This window comes from Varanus komodoensis, unplaced genomic scaffold (assembly GCF_004798865.1).
Source record: "Varanus komodoensis strain SLA01 unplaced genomic scaffold, ASM479886v1 scaffold8, whole genome shotgun sequence".
NCBI classification, from domain to species: domain Eukaryota; kingdom Metazoa; phylum Chordata; class Lepidosauria; order Squamata; family Varanidae; genus Varanus; species Varanus komodoensis.
Window position 1 is genome coordinate 2,704,178 of NW_025336481.1, and position 20,542 is coordinate 2,724,719.

General features: G+C 49.6%; 1 protein-coding gene across 1 annotated transcript in view; it reads left to right on the top strand.

The window, feature by feature from the left end:
• LOC123036390 (tyrosine-protein phosphatase non-receptor type substrate 1-like) overlaps positions 1–20,542 on the top strand; it is a 69,355-nt gene that overhangs the window by 36,842 nt on the left and 11,971 nt on the right. The window contains exons 3-5 of the mRNA XM_044455595.1: positions 16,125–16,469; positions 17,645–17,959; positions 19,778–20,122. Of these exons, the coding sequence (XP_044311530.1) occupies positions 16,125–16,469; positions 17,645–17,959; positions 19,778–20,122 (1,005 nt within the window). The remainder of the gene's footprint in view (positions 1–16,124; positions 16,470–17,644; positions 17,960–19,777; positions 20,123–20,542) is intronic.

Genomic DNA, 20,542 nt, shown 5'->3' on the forward strand with positions numbered 1-20,542 from the left:
TCTTCTTTTGCCATCAATTGTTCCCAGCATTAGGCTCTTCTCCAGTGAGTCCTTCCTTCTCATTCGGTGGCCAAAGTATTTGAGTTTCATCTTCAGGATCTGGCCGTCTAAAGAGCAGTCAGGGTTGATCTCCTCCAGGACTGACCGGTTTGATCGCCTTGCGGTCCAAGGGACTCATAGGAGTCTCCTCCAGCACCACAATTCAAAGACCTCAATCCTTCGGCACTCAGCCTTCCTTATGGTCCAGCTTTCACAGCCATACATTGCAACTGGGAAAACCATCGCCTTGACTATACGCACTTTTGTTGGCAGGGTGATGCCTCTGCTTTTTAGCATGCTGTCTAGATTTGCCATAGCTTTCCTCCCCAGGAGCAAGCATCTTTTAATTTCATGGCTGCAGTCCCCATCTGCGGTGATCTTGGAGCCCAGGAAAATAAAATCTGTCACTACCTCCATTTCTTCCCCATCTATTTGCCAGGAAGTGAGAGGACCGGATGCCATGATCTTAGTTTTCTTAATGCTGAGTTTCAAGCCAACTTTTGCGCTCTCCTCCTTCACCCTCATCAAGAGGCTCTTTAGTTCCTCTTCATTTTCTGCCATGAGAGTGGTATCATCTGCATATCTGAGGTTGTTGATATGTCTCCAGGCAATCTTAATTCCAACTGGTGATTCATTTAGCCCTGCCTTTCTCATGATGAGCTCTGCATATAAGCTAAATAGGCAGGGCGACAGTATACAGCCTTGCTGAACTCCTTTCTCAATTTTGAACCAATCAGTGGTTCCGTGTCCAGTTCTCACTGTTGCTTCTTGAATGGTACCCACAACCAATTCTCTAAGTTCAAAACATACTTATGTGGGTTCAACATGGTTAGGGACCCCGAGCATAGCTGTGTCATTTATTTTTATTTATTTATTTAGAAAATGTGCAAGCCGTCCATCACTGTCGTCTCTGGACGGCTTACAACATTATTTCAATCCTCAGTAAAATATCTTAAGATATCATGTCTTGCAGATTTGGGCTAGGTGACCTCTCTGCGTCTTTTCAGCTCCATGAGTCTATGATACAGTCCTGGAATACATCACTTGTGTTCAAAACTATATTACTCCAAATATAGCTTTGATGGCACAGTGTGGGGAAAATACAACATTATCTTGGGTTGGAAGCGCAATATCGTTTGTGAGCTGCGGTGGCTCTGCCTTGAAAGGCAGGATAGAAATACTGCAATGAATAAAACAAATTAATAAACATATTACATTTTCAAAGCTGTTTCACTATTTTTTATGCCGCCCGCTTTTATTCCAAGGGGGAGGATGCAGATGTGGTAGAAACTCCTTGATAAATTTGAGCAGGAAAAAGAACACAGAGTGGATTAAGTGCACTTGAGAAGAAAGAATAAAAAAGAACTTGCTGAACAGTGCAGCTGTTTCATCAAAAGTAGTTGGCTGCTTTAAACCAGTGCTGGAACTTGTTGAATGCCCATTGATTTTTCTCCATTCTGAAGCAGTGAGATGTGAAATTCAAAAATAATGGACATACAGTAAAGATCTCCTATTACAACATATTTGCAAAGGATTAAATTGCAGCTTTAACTTAGATACTTTACATTGTGCAAGGTTGGACCCAATCGTCTTTTTGGTGCCTTCCAACTCTACTATTCTGTGATTCTTTGCTTCTAAGATAAAATCCAAATGGAGATTTCCCCCTGCCCCATCCCGGGAATATACCTGAGGCTGGGCTATTATGGGATAGATGCTATCTAGCACCAAAAGAAGTTGGTGATGAAAGATGCTGCTACAATTGTATGTGATCTGATTTGTGAGAACGTTAACGGGCAAGAACCATTCCCCCTCCACCATCTGCAATTGATTACATGTGAGGAACTGATTATAACTGCATATTGAAAGAGGAGCTGTTAGACTGGAATCTAGATGTGAGACATCAGCAGCTCCCCGGGATTGATGGCTTGATTGTTGTTCTGTGCAAAGTTACGGGAATTGATCGTGCATGAGGAAAATGTGTCTGAAATTCTGGAACAGGGATATACGGGACTAAGCTCATATAGGCTGAAGAATATACGAACATAAGGAAAGCTCTACTGGATCAGACCAAAGACCCATCCAGAGCAGCACTCTGTACGCAGGGGGACAACCCAGCTGCCCCCAGGATCCCCCCAGCAGGATGGGGGCAAGACCTCCTCCTGCCCAAGCCCCTCAGCAACTGGTGTGTGTAGGCTGGCCACCTCTGGTGGAGGAGGAAGCCCATGGCCAGCCAGGCTAGTAGCCACGGATAGCGTCCTCCCTCATGGGAATATATATGGAATGAGGGAATGAAGCTATCACCTTATATCTTTCCAGAAATGGTTTTCAGTAACAATATCTGGATGAAACTCAAATGCTTTGGCCACCGAATGAGAAAGAGGGACTCCCTGGAGAAGAGCCTAATGCTGGGAACAATAGATGGCCAAAGAAGGAGGGGGCGGCAGAGGATGAGGTGGCTGGATGGGGTCACTGGGGCAGTCGGCGTGAGCTTGGGTGGGCTCTGGGGGATGGTGGAGGACAGGAAGGCTTGGAGGAATGTCGTCCATGGGTCGTAAAGGTTCGGACACGACTTAGCAACTAAACAGCAAGCAACAACAAGACATGTGGGGTACAGGATTCCTTGGAGGCACAGATTATTCATTATTTATTTAATGTGTTTTCAACTCACCCTTCATCCTAAAATACCGAGGTAGTAAACAACTAACAGGAACCAGTAGGCACTGAAACGGTTCTACAATAAAGCAGAAAGCTCTGCAATAAACACAGATCAGAGACACAGAAACATAGAAACAGAGCGAGTCAGAAGGGACCTCCCGGGCCATCTAGTCTGACCCCCGGCTCCAGCCGGCTCCGCTCACGACATGCCCACCGTGTGCATGTCCAGCCTATCTTTGAACTCCCTCACCAATGGGGCCTCAACCTCCTCCCATGGAAGCCCATTCCACACCCTCGGGGTCCTGACATAAAAAGCAGACTTGGCTAAGCTCAAGTCACCGGGCACTGACAGCCCCGCAGCTGTGGTGTAGTGGAATCGGGGCACCCAGAGACAAAGCGCAGGTCCTTTTCGAAGAGCAGGAATGTTCACATTGTCAGCCATTCCCGTATTGTTTCACTGCCAAAAGCTTCCGGGTAGCTGGGCAGAGGTGAAGGGATAAATTTCCTAAGCAACAGTATATTGCTCACTTCACCAAGGGTCATCCCATGAAGACGATGGGTGGGAGCTGAAAGCGGATCAAAGGAAGGACTTCTTCACACGGCATGTAGTTACGCTGTGGAATTGGCTGCCCTGGGAAGTGGGGATGGCCGCCAGTTTGGATGGCTTTAAAAGGGGCTGGACAGATTCATGCGGGAGGCGGCAATCTGTGTCTACTAGTCCTGATGGCTCTGGACTACCTCCAGAAGCAGAGTAAGTGTCCCTCTGTGCACTATTTTCTGGGGGACACGGGTCGGAGGGCGCTGCTGTATGCAGATCCTGCTTGTGGGACCCAGTGGGCATCACGTTGGTCACTGTGGCAAAGAGCCCCTTATGTTGTTAGGTTTGTGGCAAGGTCAGGGCGCTTGCTTATTGCGGCATTAAGTGGATGCATTTGTAACTTTAGCTTTCAAATACATATTTCCCCCCATCTGCTAATACAGTAGCATCTCAAGAATTTCTGGATCACATTTTAAAACTGTGTTCAGGCTCTTTCTCCAGTACATGCAACATAGCTGTCTCTTTCTCCTCCTTTCCCTGCCCTTCTCAAGTCCTTTTAGGAATCTGTTTCATAGAAGCATAGAATCATAGAAGAGTAGAGTTGGAAGGGGCCAGGAAGGCCATCGAGTCCAACCCCCTGCTCTTGCAGGACACCAAGTCACACCATCCCACTCAGATGGCTGCCCAGGTTCTTCTTGAATGTCTCCAATGTGGGAGAGCCCACCACCTCTCTAGGTCTCTGGTTCCACTGTCCTATTGCCCTGACAGTGATGAAGCATTTCCTGATGCCCAGCCTGAATCTGGGTTGCCACAGCTTGAATTGATTTTGTGTCCTGCACTCTGACATCAGCAAGAAGTGATCTTGACCTTCCTCTTTGTGATAGCCTCTGAGGTCCTTATAGAGAGATACCATGTTCCCCCTCAGTCTTCTCTTCTCAAGGCCGAACATGCCCAGTTCTCTCAGTCTCTCCTCACAGGGCAGTGTTTCCAAACCCTGGATCATTTTTGTCACCCTCCGCTGGACCCTTTCTAATTTACCTGCGTCTTTCTTAAATCTTGGTGCCCAGAACTGGACACAGTATTCCAGCTGAGGTCTGACTAGCGAGGAGTATAGAAGAATTACTACTTCTCCTGATTTGGAAGTTATCCTTCTGTTGATGCATCCCAAAATAGCATTTGCCCTTTTGGCGGCTGCATCATATTGTTGGCTCATGTTTAGCCTATTGTCCACAATTACTCTGAGATTACTCTATTGTCCACAATTACTCTGAGATCTTTTTCTTGTTCCGTTCTGCTGAGCCACGTATTCCCCATCTTGTATTGATGCCTTTGGTTTCTTCTTCCTAGGTGGAGGACTTGGCATTGTCCTAAATGAATTTCATTCCATTGCTTTCAGCCCAGTGTTCAAGTTCATCAAGATGGCCCTGGATCTTCATTCTGTTTCAATTTGGTCCCACAAATTTCTCCACCCTATAGGCCTGGATGGGGAAAAGTGGCTGCTGGAGGGAACTTCGGGGGAAATGTCCTGACCCCTAGCAGCAAGTTCCTTCCACCTGTTATCTTTGGATGGCTATCGAAGTACCCCGGCTTGATCCCCCCATGCCTCCTAGCAAAGTGGAAGTTACTCATTTCGCTACCCAATTGCTCACCTAGGCACCCCCCTCTTTTGGGCTCTGTATGTTTACACAGGTTTAGGATGCTACTTCTAGGTGACTCCAGCTTGACTTCCTTAAGTGGCTTCTCCTGTTCAGTCAACAGATGGGAGAAATGGTGGGAAAGCCCAGAGGCTTTTCCAGTGGAGGGTGAAGTTGCGATCCTGTGAAATTCTGCGAATGAGCTGAGATGGCTGCACCTGGGACTGGGCTGCGCTTTCGCAACTGCATTCCTTGCATCCTTACTCGAATGCATATCTTTATTTAAACATGTTTATTCTGCCCTTCCTCAGCAAGCCTTCCAAGTGGCTTACTGCCAATGAAACAATGAAAACCCGTAAAGACAACCAAAACATTTCAAGGCAGCATAAATTCAAGCGGGAATCGAAAAGCAGCCAGTAAAAATGATGAGCAGACCAATTCTATGATTCCCCACATAGCACTGGGATGCCATGCTCAGAATGCCCCCCCCCCGTACACACACACACACACACACACACAGCCACCATGGGAAAAGCCATGGCACCTCCTTGCAAAAGCGACCTTGGAGAAGGAGTCGCGGGCCATTTCCCTCCACCCAGAGCATCCCAGGCAGGGGAAATCTGCTGGCCAATCCCCATGCCCGCAAGTCTCCCAAGGTCAGAGGGCATCATCTTAGGATTGCTCCCTGAAACAGCTTCCAACATGTTTTAAAGTAGGGAGGAGGAGCCTTAACCCAAAGCCATCCTAAAAAGGAAGGTCAAGCTTAGAAGAGACACTAAGCCTGTTAGCGTTTCAAAGACTGGGTGCAGCTCTGGAAAAGACCTGTTCATTTATTCGGGTATTTTCGTATGGATTCTTAAAAGTAGTTTTCTTCGGAGCTTTCCCTGCCTGAGCTCCCAGAATGGAGTTGCCACCAGCTGCGGGGCTTCTGGATGCAAAATGCAAGCCTGCACGGGCAGGCGGCAGTGTGTCTCCAGGCCCAGCGCATCCACGGCCTGGGGACTTCCGACCCTGTTCCGCTTTGCACTGTCCATAGCAGAGTCCACAAAACCCAAAGTGCAGCCATGCGCTGCGAGGCACCGAGAGCAAGCGCCACCCGCCCACCAGCAAGCATGGCGCTTCAGCGCATAACCCTGAGCTACCACATCGATACAGATTTTGCTCAGTTCAGATTCAATAATTCTATTGGCACGACAGGTTGACAAGTCATGCCAAAATTAATATATCAAGTGAGCCGCGAGTCCCCCTTGGAACACTCACATCACTCGGGTCGTGTTGCCTGCCTGTTATTTCTCCCTTTCTCATCTTGCTTCTTTTAAAAATCGTCCAGCTGGATTGCCTGGACCTAGATCCCCCCTGCCCCACTGGGCCAGGGGGCTGAGCAGGGCCAGCCCCACCACCAGACGGAGTGGGACGGTCGCTCCGGGCGTTGGAGGAGAGTGCCCTGGCCGTGTGTCCACAAGCTGCACTTCCTGCCTTCCAGAAGGGGGGGGGGCTGTCCCATTGCCAGTGTGGAAGGAAGATCCAGCGGGAATGCGGGGGACCTCACCTTACCCATGGCCACAGGCCGAAAATGCTCTGGTTTCCGCTGCAGTCTGCCGGCTCCTCTGCACTGGGCTCCTTGTGAGCCTCATTTCCAGGGTGAAACATTGCTTAACGCAAATTACAACATCATCCATGCATAATAAAAATATAACCTTTCCAAAGACTTAACTGCTACAAATCATGACATGGTTTAAATAATCACACACAGAAAACGTCACTTTAATGAACAGACAGTAGAATCCAAGGATCCGATCATGTGTGTGCTAAGGACGAACAGAGGAGAAACAAACAGATCAAAAAATTAGGAGGAACCCGAGGCGAGGGGCAGCCAACTTTGTCGCTGGAGTCAGTCAGGGCCCCACCTTCCCACGAGAGACTTGCGGCCAGGGGGACCGAGTTGGATGCTCCATTGTGTGGTGCATCGGAGCGTCAGTGGGCCCTGGTTGCAGAATTGGCTGATAATGGAATTTCTATAGTATTTGTGAGTCAGCTCCAGCTAATTCAGGTCTTTGTGTGCGGTGGAAGTCGCTGGCTGTGTGTGTTGAGCAAAGTTCTGTAGGTCATTAATAATGACAGCCTCAGCCAGGCTTAATTGATTTATTAATAATGAATCAACACTGCAGTCTAGTCAGAAATCCTCCAAGAAACGGTATTTCGGCCAGCACTTTGAAGTGCTCTCAAGCTGCAAGGAATGCTTGCTCAAGTGTATTTTCTGGGGGGCTGCAAAGAATGCACACAATGCGTGTGCGAACAGCCTCGCCGCATGTCACACCCTGGGCTTGCCACCCAAGAGTTGTGTCCACAAATGTAAAGTGCATTTCACACTTTAAAATATATAGTGCAGTCTTTCCTGTTCTGCTACCAGGCCCTGGCCAGGCCCACTGGAAGCGGGTTGCATCCAATACATTTGGAAGGTGCCGGATTGAGGAAGGTTGGCAGAGCATGCGAAAAGGGCGGCTGAGGCAAACGGAACCTGCTGAGAGAAAATACCAGTGATGCTTCCGTTGCCACTCGGGACAGTCGCCGAGGAGGGATCGCAGCTGCCTGGAAGGCCTTGCTTTGCAAGCCCAGGATCCAGGGTTTGATCCAAGAGAGCTGCTGCCAGCCGGTGCTGGCCACACTGGGCAGACGTACCAGAGGTCTGATCTGTTGATGTCCCCAAAGAAACGCCAGTTGCCTCCCTTCCCTTCTGGTCTCCTCTCTCGTTGCATGTCTAAGTTCAGAGGCTCATGAGCGTCTGCTGTGAAGTGGGAGAGAGAGGGCTGCTCTCCAAAATACTTTCAGGTATTGAAAATATTTTAAATATTGAAAGCACATTTAAATAAAGTCTCGGGGCCCCTGCTGTGAGCGAGCAGCTCCGGCAAGAAGAGAGAGTGGGAGAGGGAATGAGGATGGGAGAGAGACACTGGAGATGGTGAGGAGGCCTCAGCGGCCCCCTGGCCTCGTAGTGAGGAATCCTTCACATAGGAGTCAGTCCTCCAGCGCCCAGAGGACTGCCCTCTGCAAAAGAGGACATGTGGCCACCCTGGGGCCTGCCTCACCTCTCTCTCAGATGCGGCCAGGTGGGCTGTTTAGAGCAGGCAGCCAATGGCCACCCTTAGCAGGCATCCCAGGCTCTTTGTGACTTAGATTCTGAAGATGGAGCAGGAGAAGACCTGGCGGACTTCATGATGGGAGTTTTGGAAGCTCAAAGAGGCCTTTGATGTGCCCCGAAGGTCACTGCCCGCAGGTGTCAGGCCAAGCAGGACGGGAGGGATGTGTCAGAAGAGACAGGAGGAGTCCAAGAACGGGAGGAGGGAGAGCTGTCCCCTTGTGCAGCCCCTGACCCCATGGCAAGGCATCCAAAGAGACGAGGTGCCCAGTCTCACTGGCTGGAGTTGAGAGAGATGCTGAAAGGCAACCGTTTTGGGGAGACGTTCCCAGTTTGGGTCCAGCACTCTTGACATGAGCAGAGGCACATCTTCCAGCTTACTGGAGGGCCTTTGGGCGCCTTTGTCTGGCAGCTGAGAAGTGGCGATACGGAGCTGCATTGCTGAGGGACTGTCTGGTGTTTGGGAGCCAAAGGGCATGAAGGGAAGGGCTGAGCTCAGGGCGGTCTGGAAAGTGGGGAGCCGAAGTGTCTGGGGGCCCCTGGCCTCCTGTGCCTCAGCTGAAGGGCTCTTTGAATTGGCTTCTGCTTTGGAAATGTGCAGACAGGTTGGTTGGACGACAGGAAGCCTGATTGAAAAACAACCGGGGGACCACCCAAGCGTGGCGCTGGCCCGCCCAGCTTATCATAAAGAAAGGAGCTGCGATGATTACAAGCATCTCCCGCTCACGTCCTTAGATGGATATTAAAGCTGAAAACGTTGTGCTGCTCCATATTGCAATTTAGGAAAAAAAATGGTCAGCAATGTTTACGGAATTCATTTTGTTCTGTTTTAAGTGCTAATCTTCTGGTGAAACTTATCTTGTTTATCTTAATTAAATACAGGGAGCTCTTGCAAGGCCTCTGGTTTGATCTAGCAGCTCAGCGCTTGCAACACTTAATTGCCAATTAGTCTTGTTTGGAAGAGCCTCAAGGAGAAAGGAAATACTTGGCAACACTTGAGATGAAAACAAAAGCAAACAAAGGGATGGAAGATCAATCCCTAACAGCGATAGCCTACCTCTCTTGATGGGGTTGGCAAATCTCACTTGCCCGGAATGGGCAGAATGGCCTGTTTTTCAGCAGTGTGTCTGTTCACATGGAAACATTGCAGGGACAGCCTCCCTCCAAGCCCCCACCCCTCCCTCCTAGGAGCTGCCGTGGTGTTGTGGGATGTCCATAGACATTCCAACTTTGGAAGTGGAAATTATATCCACTTTTACATCTTTTCTATTGTTATTTATTTTCTATTGTTATTTTATATTGTTATTATTGTAATTTTTATTATGTTGTAAGCCGCCCCGAGGGTTCGGCGAATGGGGTGGCATATAAATGTTTTAATAAATAAAAATAAATATAAATAATAAATAAATTACACCAAGCACAAGTGGGTGGATTCCTCACGTATCTCAGTGGTCTCCACTGTTTTTCAGGTAGGGGCCGCTTGGCTGCAAGCGCCAGTGCTAAGTGCCGGGGCCCTTTCCCAGGGCAGGCTCTGGGATGGGGCAGAGCGAAGTGAATGCATCAGGCTACAGATGTGGGGAATGCCAGCAGCTTCCCTTCCTCCTGTGCCCCCTAACCTTTCTCAGAACTATTAGATGCACAGAGGGTGTTGTTTCCCCACCAGTGCTGAAGTAGAAAAGAACTTCAGTATGTCCAGTCAGATTCTGTAGGTGGGACGGAGAGTGGCCATCTTGTGCTTTGCTTTGAGCAGACAACCTCCGGGCTCAGCTCCTGCCTAAATCCACAGCAGTACCTCAGAAAGTCATCTTGGAAGAAAGGATCTGATTATCTTCTGGATAGACCTTCTTGGTTTGAGGCGGTTTAGAAGAAACAGCATTTTTTTTCCAATGTATATCCTGCCTTTTTCCTACAAAGGGCTCAAGGCAGCTTACATCATTCTCCTCCTCCATCTTATCCCCACAACAACAACCCTGTGAGGTGGGTTGGGCTGAGGGTCTGTGACTGGCCCAAAGTCACCCAGTGGGCTCCATGGCCGAGCGGGCACTTGAACCCAGATTGCCTGAGTTCCAGCCCCCTGCTCTTAACCACGACACCACACTGGCCCTCACATTATTGGAATGCAACCTGCAGTGTTGGCTTAATTAAAATTCTGTTCTAAATACACTGATTCTTTCACTTTAAAAATAGCACCAGTACTTTCCAACTATAGCCTCTTGATTCTCCATTCCCGCACAGGTGTACCAAGTGGAGCAGGAAATGTATTCATGTTAATTGCAGGTCTGAAGGGCTCCAGCCCTCCTCTCATGAAAGATTCATAAGGGCAGGGAAGCACCAAAACTCCATAAAGTTCCCAGCTCTCCCGCTGCTCCGAGCCACGGTCACCGGCTTGCTTCAAACAGACCCGCACAACTCAAACAGCAAAGTACCACAACCACACCCGCAGTCCAGGGGGAGGGTCATGTGTGTCCTGGAGAGGGGGATGTTGGGAAGGCCAGATCGTTCAACGGCACTGCACAAAAAAGCTTCCAGGTTCGTGGGTGGTGGGAAAGACGCTTTCCTGCCCAAGATCTGGAGTGCCGCTCCTAGGTAGAGTGGAAAATCTTGCACCTTGGGATTCATGCACATTGAGAAGACCTAGAAATGATTTGGAAGTGAGACGTCGACCACCAGAGGGGCAGATTTCTGGTTTTACACCCTTCCTATTAGCTCAGTTAGTTTGAAAATGGCTGGGGGAAAAGCTTCCTTCAGTCATGCTTCTTCTGTACGGAGGTGGCCCATTTCTGAGCCTGCGATAATATTTGGGAGACAGCTGTGAATTCTTTTTATAGATTTTTGGCTAGCACGCAAGCAAACAACTTAATCGAAAGGAACATTGAGGCAATTAAGCTTTCCATGTGTACGAAGCTACACGGCTGCATCTTGTTTACCTAGTGCGACCTCAAGGTTGTCACAATTTGAATTGTACAGATGGATAAGACGTTGGCGGAGGCAACCTTTAGTCAGAATTGAAGGGGAAAGGTTTTCACTTTATGACGTGCCGGCTTCAGTTTTCTTTAGATGCCAGCCTCAAATTTATAGGTGTAAATCCAGGACAAAGCCGGTGAAATATTACAGTTCTGGGCATCAGCCTCTATTTTTTAGGCATCTTGTGATTTATTATTTTTTCTCCAGCCATGCTTTCATCTCAGAAGGCTAATGATACATTAGCAAAACCCACGTGACTTCTTTTTTAATATATTTTTGAAACCTGATTGTGGAGTATGAACAACTACCACACAATAAGAAAAAAATGCCATGAAGTATTAGACAGTAAAATGGTACCTTTACCTGCAATTAAGGTATGCCATTTTTCCCCAAACAATATGCCTAGAACAATCTGTAGCTTGGAGGATTTGTGTTCTTTTTCATTTGGAGTGTGTTAAAACCCCAGGGGGGGAGAAGAATTTATGATCAAATATAAGGAAATTCAACATTGGCTTTATGCATCCAAAATTCCAACACTGCTGGGTGTGTTTGTATGTTTCTTTTATATTTAATAAAAAAGTGAGCAGAAACTCTTGATGATGTTAAGGAGGGAGCAAACTCTGAAATGCCCAGTGACGGCTTTCAAGGTTGCAACAAGATTAAGTTATAACTAGAAACTGACGCAGTTTTGACAGCCAAAGCATTAATTCATATTGTCCCGCTTTAAGGAAAGAGCTGTTTCCATGGACATATGCAGCCAAACCGATTTGGTCCTTTGCACAACTTTTGGTGTGATTGACTCAGGAAAAGATTGCTGCAATTTTTTCCCCTAATCTGACAAGTTGTTTGTTTTTCCTGAAGGAGATATTGAAAATCGATTTTATGATTTGCTTATTCCACTCCTGTCAGGCATTAGAGGTAGGCAGGCTGAAAATGTTTAACAGTGAAACCCAAACTCCACACTGCAGAAGAATCTTTGTTAGGACAATCAAAGGAATGTGGAAGGTTGCAAGGTCTTCAGAATTCTTCAGAACTGTTGGATAAAGAAAACGAAAGGCTGGGCAAGAGGAACAATTGCTGGTTGGTGCTGAAGCCCGAACTTTGGCCTCACCCGGCACTGGTGCTCAGGGCCCAATCCAGTGCCTTTTTAAGCAGAAACCCTCCCACAACCCAGCATCCTCCCAAGTCAACATGACTGGCTGGGGAATGCTGGGAATTTTAGGAATTTATTCTGTCCAGATATACATGAGATTATTTTGGGGGTCTTCAAGTGCAACATAGAAGGAGGCTGAGTCATTGAGATGCAATGTGAGAGGGTCTAGAAAGTTCTGAGATACCTCCTGCTTGCAACTAGGCCTTGTTGCTGTTGCTAGTTGTGAAGTCATGCCCGACCCATCGCAATCCCGTGGGCAACATTCCTCCAGGCCTTCCTGTCCTGCACCATCCCCCAGAGTCCACCCAAGCCCACACTGACCACCCTAGTGACCCCATCCAGCCACCTCGTCCTCTGCTGCCCCCTTCTTCTTTTGCCATCTATTGTTCCCAGCACCAGGGCCTTCTCCAGGGAGTCCTTCCTTCTCATTAGGTGGCCAAAGTATTTGAGTTTCATCTTCAGGATCTGGCCTTCTAAAGAGCAGTCAGGGTTGATCTCCTCCAGGACTGACCGGTTTGATCGCCTTGTGGTCCAAGGGACTCGCAGGAGTCTCCTCCAGCACCACAATTCAAAGGCCTCAATCCTTCGGCACTCAGCCTTCCTTATGGTCCAGCTTACAGAGCCATACATTGCAACTGGGACAACCATAGCCTTGACTATACGCGCTTTTGTTGGCAGGGTGATGTCTCTGCTTTTTAGTATGCTGTCTAGATTAGACCAGGACTACCCACAGGCCTTGGGGGATCAAAGTTGGGATCAGCCTTGGTGGATCCCTAGTTTTGAAAAACTAGACCCAGTTGTTACCCAAGCTGGTTTCCACTCTTCAGCAAAACACAGGAGCCCTCCCAAGAACACGCAAGGAATAAGAATCTGGCACTGGGTCCATCTAGTCTCAGACTGTCAACACAGATGAGCAGCAGTTCTGCTGGCAAGATTCTTCCCGGGCTGGTGGCCTGTGGCATGCGAAGTGTAGCATTTACGCACGGTAATAATCCAGTGAGAGCAAAATCATGCACGCTGGTTGTGTCGCCAACATCCCCACATGCACCAGGCCCTGCCTCTTCATTCCTTCGCCTCACCACATGGAGGAGATGAGATCAGTGCTGTGATGAGATCAGAACTAGAGCTCTTCATGCCTTTACTGGACTGGGAATGGATGCCACTGGGGATGCTTATAAACAGGGTCCTTTGTCACAAGAAGAATTCTGCTTTCATCCAACCGCATGTGGGCAGAGCCATGTTTGAAACATGGTGCTGAAGGAGAGCTTTGTGCACCAAAGCCGGGCCAACAGAAAGACAAACAAGGGCGTCCTGGAGCAAATCAAGGCAGGGCTTTCCCTGAACGTGAAAAGGATAAAACTGTGGCTGTCCTACTGCAGAGACCTCATGAGAAGGGGAGGCTCCCTGGAGGAGACAATCATGTTGGGGAAGGTCAAAGGCAGAAGATGAAAGGGAAGCCCAAATAGAAGACGCATTAAAGGAAGCCACAGCCTGAACGCATGCTGAATGGACCGGATGCTCTGGAGGTCTTTCATTCATGTGGTTGCCATAAGTCAGAAATGACTTGACGGCACATCACAACAACGACAACAACGAACCCCAGCTCATTTTTTGCTGCCTGGATCAGCAACCTTGTTTGCTCTTCCCATCACTAGCTGTTCTTGTACCAACCTCATGGCCCTATTGTGTGTGTGTGTGTGTGTGTGTGTGTGTGTGTGTGTTGAGGATTTTGTTTGGTTCATTTTTATTGCCTTGTACATATTGTGTGTGTTTGTCTTGTACATATTGTGTGTGTTTGTGTGTGTGTTGAGGATTTTGTTTGGTTCATTTTTATTGTCTTGTACATCACTCCAGGATTTGTTTTGAATGAGAAGCACTATATAAATATTGCTAATTTTAAAAAACTAACTAACCAACCAGTTTTTCCTAATACCTGGGAAATACCTGAGAGGAGATTTGCCCTAGAACAAAGTCTCTACTTCAGCTGTTATAATATACTATTCTAATATGGGATTTTAGGGAAAGTTGGAGGCTACCAAAATCCATAACAGGGCAATACCCTTTGGAGACCAAGACAAACGTGTGAGAGCATATTGCCCTGAGGAAATGTTGGAGAGCTTTAGACTTTGAGTCATGAAGAGGTACTGAAAATATGTTGCCTTTTTTTGGTAGAATAATGATGCCTGTGACAAGGATTTCCAAAGGAATCAGTTATTAAGGATTAAAGGGGAAAGGAATTTAAGCAGTTTTATTTAGAGCATTAGATGACAGCTGGTATTTATAAGGTTAATGAAAGCTTCCAGAACAAATGTGTGAATGCCAATATGGTAAAGGCAGGAAGGGAAGAAAGAAAGATGGGTGCAGTTACACTAAAGTAAAAGGATTTCAGGAAGGGGGGGGCGTTCTTGAAGAGCTGTGCATGAAGAAGCTGGAGAAGGGTCTGGGTGCAAGAAGACTGAAACCGCAACAGAGAAGGGAGAAATCCAGGTGTGAGAAGGAGAAAGAGGGAGGGGTGGGGGAGAGGAAAGACTCCAAAGCAGTTTGGTATGGATTTCCAAGCGTAAGATGCACATCTTACACATATCTGGGTGTTTAAGCTCTGGCGATTAATTTCAAGGCAACAAAACCTGAGAAAAGAGAGGAAAAAGCACTCCTGTCAAACATGAGGGTGGGATGCAAGGGAAAAGGCTTTTCAACAGGCTGATGGAGAAAAAGACTTGATACCCATGTGGCTTGGAGGGAAATGTTGCAGCCTCAGTGGTTAGAAAGGCCAAGGCTCACGGGATTGCTGAGTCCTAGTGAGGGAGGCCGTGAAGCCCCCTTTTTATCCTGAATTCTCTGACTGAAAGACCGGCAACAGGGATGCTGACGGGGGGGGGCGGGGGGAGACTCGGGTGGAACGAAGGATCCCGGCATACAGTTCGTCAGAGAGTGCCGGTCCCAGTGAGTGCGGGATGCCTCCGGGCCTCAGAGGCGACACGGCGCAGCGACCGGTTCTGGGAAACGGACGGGCGCTCCGCCCTCGTGCCGCCTTTGTGCTCCTCCCAGGAATATTCGGTCGACCGCTGTGTGGAGCAAGGTCTGTGCTAAGCAGGGCTCTGGTCAGACCTTACGGAGTCTATGGCATCTGCTGCAGGCCGATGGGTGGATTAGCTGGTGGTCCAGCTGTTAAGGACCTAAAAGGTACACCTGCAGAAAGACTGGCTCAGGATCCCTCCCTCCTGAGCCTGGTGGGGACTTTTGCACGGATGCTGGAAGCAAGCTAAATAAATTGCTGGAGGGCCTCTGAGTCAGGTCTCAACCTCGAAGTTACAGTGAGGAGAAAGCAGGACCTAGAAGGATTACGCCAGACTGAGGGTCCCCACTCAGCCATGAAGCCGTGGGGTGACTTTGGGCCAGGCTCCGGTTTTAGCCTATCCTACCGCACAGGGCTGTTGTTGTCCAGGTTACAATGGAGCCATGTTATCCTCCTCGGCTGACTCGCAAGAGGAAAAGGGTCGGATAGAAATGCAGGGTGTTCATGTCGGTGACGGTGATGTAAGCAAAGGGCACAACAAAGAAAACTTCAGCCGGCTGTGAAGTGAGGCTGTTCATGTCCACCCGCTTCTGCACTGGCTGGGAGTGGTGGGAGTTGTAGTCCTATGCATATGTAAGGCACCAACTTAGGGACGATGGATATCCACAGAGCTGAAGATGGCCTGCAGTTTTGGAAATGGTTGGGCATCTCCCTCTGCCTTTTTGGGACTGGAATGGAAGTCTTCCCTGCCAGGCTTTTCTCCAAAATGGTGCTGGGGTGTCTTGACAGCCAACAATTCAGGCGTCCTTTGGGCAGCCAGAAATCCCCAACTCTGGGAATACGAGGGAGATAAATAAATAGAGTAAGGATGATTTCTGTCCACAGGAGTGTGTGCAGGGGAGTGGGCAACTCTGCACTCGACCTCCTGCAAGAAGAAGGCCCACTTCCCAAGGGGAGCTTATAACTAAGATACTCCTTGTTTGTTCCAGGTGCCGCGGCCCAGAAGCTGGAGGTGCTGCAGTCCCAGGGACCCGAGTCAGTGCCCGCAGGACAGACCCTCACGCTGCCTTGCACGCTCAGGGGGGATGCCGTGCCCGGAGGTGTGCGGTGGCACAAGGGCTCAGACCGGCAACAGCCCCCGATATATAGCCAGAAAGAGCCCTTTCCCCCCCGAGTGATCAGGGTCATTCCTGAATCAAACACGGACTTCACCATCCAGATCACAGACATCCGACCTGAGGACGCAGGGACCTATTTCTGTGTGAAGTACAGATTAAGAGTCACAGGGGAATCGGAGGAGGCGTCTGGAGCAGGCACGGAGGTGTTGGTGATCGGTGAGTTGCGCCCAGACTTATTTCAAAAACCTGGAAGCAAAAGATGGCGCAGTGCCTGCGCAGCAATAAAACCCCAGAAATTTTCTCTGGGGTTTTTTGGAGGGTGGGGAGGGGGTTGCATTGACAGAAGACTGTTTTCAGGACTTCAGATTTAAATGTGGGCATGGCGGGGGGGCAGAGGTTCTCCGTGCCTTTTCTGCTCCCCTCGCTCAGGTCCGAGCTCCCCTTTTCTGCAGCAGAGCCCAAAGGCAGTGGCTACTTCCTTGAAAGTCTAGACTTCATTGCAAGCGTTTGTGGAATATGTTTGGGTAGCCCTTTTGTAAACTCGGGTGGGGAACCGCCTCGATTCCGGATGCCTTTTCCCTGGTGGGGAAAATCAGCGGACACTGTGCCTGGTTTCTCATTTGTTGGAGAGGGAGAGGATTTGAACGGTCGGAAGCGACCCAGGAAGCTTCAGTGACCGAGTAGAAGAGAAATGAACGCAGCAAACGAAAAATGTGAAAACTGCTTTGCAGACGTGTGCAGACGCACTTGCGTGAGCAAAGCTGAATGAGAATCTGGCTTTAAAAAAATCAATTTTGTCAATGAGCAGAGGATGGAGAAGGTGCTTGACAATCCATGAAGCGAATTAAAGAAGTCTGATGATCCACGAGACAAAGCAGGTTTAGCAGGACCTACAGATCCCCAGTGGGGAGCAGGTGTAGAACCCCTTTCCTGCCCGTTGTTTCCCTTCTCGCCGAGCTCGGTTCCCCCGGTGTGTATTTCCTTGACTGGAAAGAAATCAGAATCGCCAGGCTAGCTCTCTTGAGATGTCCTGGCCAAAGGCCTCAAATCCAGGACCTGATCCACGCATGGGGCAGCCACAGCAGCCCCCCCGCCCCCCCCCCCAGTACTGGAGCAACAAGGGTGGTGGCGGAAGGACTGCTGGCGTGTTTCTCCCTGCCCGCCGTGAGAGGCGGGGCTGGAAGGCCAGCACCCCTGGGGGCACCGGGGCAGCGGGGGCTGCCCAGCACGGCCCCGTCCATGCGCTCGCAGGTCCCCTTCCGGCATGTGCCGTGACCCCAGCAGCCCCGCCCTTTCTCTCTGCGCTCTGCGCCTGCAGAGGGGTTCTGTGGGCCGTGGCGCACCTGTTGATGTGTGGTCGGTGTGTGTGTGTGTGTGTGTCCCCCTCGCAGCTACGCCATCCCAGCCCGTCATCACTGCCCCCTCCGGCCGAGTGGCGCCAGGAAGCACCGTCGCCTTCAACTGCTCCACAGGCGGATTTTATCCCCGCGACATCACAGTCACCTGGTTCAAGGGCAGCTCCGAAATGAAAGCCTCGGACACCGTCGTTCTGCCTCGAGGAGAGAACATCACCTACCAGGTCTGGAGCACTGTGAAAGTGCAGCTCTCCAGAGAGGACCTGATGACCCAGCTGCTGTGCAGGATCACACACAAGACCGTTGTTGGCACCTTGGAGCAAAGTTTTCGGCTTGCCGATGTCCTCCGAGGTATGGGACAGGTGGGGCTCCAGGCGCCGGTTTGGGAGGAGCTGCAAGGAAGGGGACAGGTGCAGGTCCGGGATGCCAGGGCGAAGGAGCGGGCGCGATTCCCTCCCTCCATGCTACACTGCTTTTGCATTGCTTGAAGCCGTTTGGTTGGCTCCGGGGCCCATGGAATCCCTTCTACCCAACAGGGCAGTCCTTCGGTTTTTAAGCAGTGCCATAGCGGTAAATCTTGGGGTGCTAAAGCTCACCCCAACAGATCCCCTCGAGAATCAGCAGCCATCCTTGCCACTGTAATTTACTTATCTTTCTTGCCAAAATATGATTATATATATCTCAGTATGTTGCAATAGGTTATAATTTAATATTTAAAGTAGCTAACACCCTAATTAAAAACTCCATCATTAAACAAAAATATTCCCAAAATGAAAAACCCAGTAATAAAAGACCACAATTATGTTTACAGGGCCGGACACCAGTCCTCGGCCTAGTTATCAACCCAGTTCCATTGAATTCGATGGTGGCTACTCCTGACAGCATGGGTTCAACTTATACAAAACAGAAAGCTTTCACAAAGGTCTTCTGTCAGCTTTAGCTTTTAATTTTTAAAATGTGTTACTATTTCAAGCTGCTAGCATGAAGTAGAATCTACACCAAGGAAAGGAGAGGGGAATCCAGCTGGTGCTGAATCATTTTCCTCATTCTCTAATTTCCAGTTTGCTTATCTTTCGAAAACAATGCCTCCTTTTTGCTTAATTCACCTGGGCACAGGAAACCCAGCAACCCCCCCCCCCCGGCAGTTTAGCGGTTCCTTCTCTGAAAGGGGTTCCCGGGTTGTATCCACAAGTAACAAAAGACACAGTTGTTCCAGGCAAGCTTTGCATAACACAGTGCCCAACTAGCTTCAGTCCGTTCCCTAGCTAAGAGGCCCATGAAAGAGCGTCGTTCTGAACAGTGCTTTTTTTGGGAAAAAGAAAATAGGTGCCGGAACTCACGTCGCCGCCAGCAGTAAGCACTCAGCGCGCAACCACACACACCAATCCCAAGCCGAGGAGCGTCCCAAGTTGGGCGGCGCGGACACACAAGCCGCTCGCAGGCACTATGTTAATGGTGTTTGCTGCTGACCTGCTACGCCAACAGGCGATTCAAAATCACTTCGTAAAATCCACTGGAAAAAACGGTGCTGGAACAGCGTTCCGGTGCATTCTATGACAAAAAAACGCCCTGGTTCTGACACGGGCCGTATCCAGCCCGGCCTGCCCTCCTCAGCTAAGCTGGCGACCACCTCGCGCCTGCCAAGTCTGTCTACCCATGAGGTCTTCCCGGCTGCGAGTCTTTCTGAGCTGCACCTGATCCCGTGCTGCCCGTCTCCTCCATCTGATGCTGAGCTCTCAGCGTTCCCACCCCTTTCCTCTTTGGTAGGAGCCCGATTCCCCACAGGAGCAGAGCAGAATTTCAGGGAAAAGCCCTCCCGGGGGTGTGCAAGGGCCCCCATCAGAGTTGGGGCTACATGCGCGTGCACTGGCGTAGAGAACAACCTAATACTGGCCGTCTTTGGCATGGCGTGGCCACGTCCAGCCCCCTCCCTTGCCAAACCAAGAGCACGGCCCGTTGCTACCCGGCAGGAGCCCTAGAGATTGCCAACAACAACAACAGCCCCGTAGGTGAGAGCACAGATTTTGAGCTGATAAGCTGAGGGTGTTGGCTTGAGCGAGATCTAGCATTTTCCAAAAACTGCAAGGCCAAACCAAGGGGAAGTGCAGCCCCAGCCAAGCGAGATTTCCCCTCACAAATGCTTGGTTGTCTTGGCCTCTCTTTGTCCAGTCCCGCCCAAGGTGCAGGTGGAAACGAGCCCGCCTTCTCCAGTCAAGTTGAACACCAACGTGACCATCACCTGCCACGCGCAGGGATTCTACCCAGACGAGACGAGCCTGAACCTCTTTGACGTTAACAACAAGACCGAAATGGGGAAGACTTGTCCCTCGACGCAGAACCAGGATGGGACGTTCTCCATCAAGAGTTCCCTGGAGTTGATGGCAACCGAAGAGCGGAATATGTCGGCATTTACTTGCCTGGTGGAGCATAATTCTCAGCCTCCCTTGAACGGAACGGTGACGCTGGTCATCAAAGTGCAGGCTGAAGAGAGTGGAAGTCCAAATACTCTTCCAGGTCAGTGTACAGTGGCACACCCATAACGGAAAGGGTTTGCCTGACCCAGGTTGATTTTCTTCCTCTTTTTGCCAACTTTCACCAAATATCTAAAGGTTAGATGGGTCTTGTGAATAGCTCCAACATGGGTCCGGGGACTGCAGGTGACCCAAACTATCAGACAGCTTTTCTCTTCAAAAAAAGGTGTCTCCTTCTCCTTTCCTATGTGCCTGCCTGGCCTCTAAGATCTGGGTTGGAGGTCCTTCTTCAGGAGCCCTCCTTGAAGGAAATCAGGAGAGTGGCTACCTGGAGAAGGGCCTTCTCCATGGTGGCACCCCAGCTGTGGAACATGCTCCCCAGAGAGGTGCACCTGGCACCAACACTTATTCTTTTTGATGCCAGGCCAAACCCTTTTTATTTTCCCATTATCTGAAGACGTAA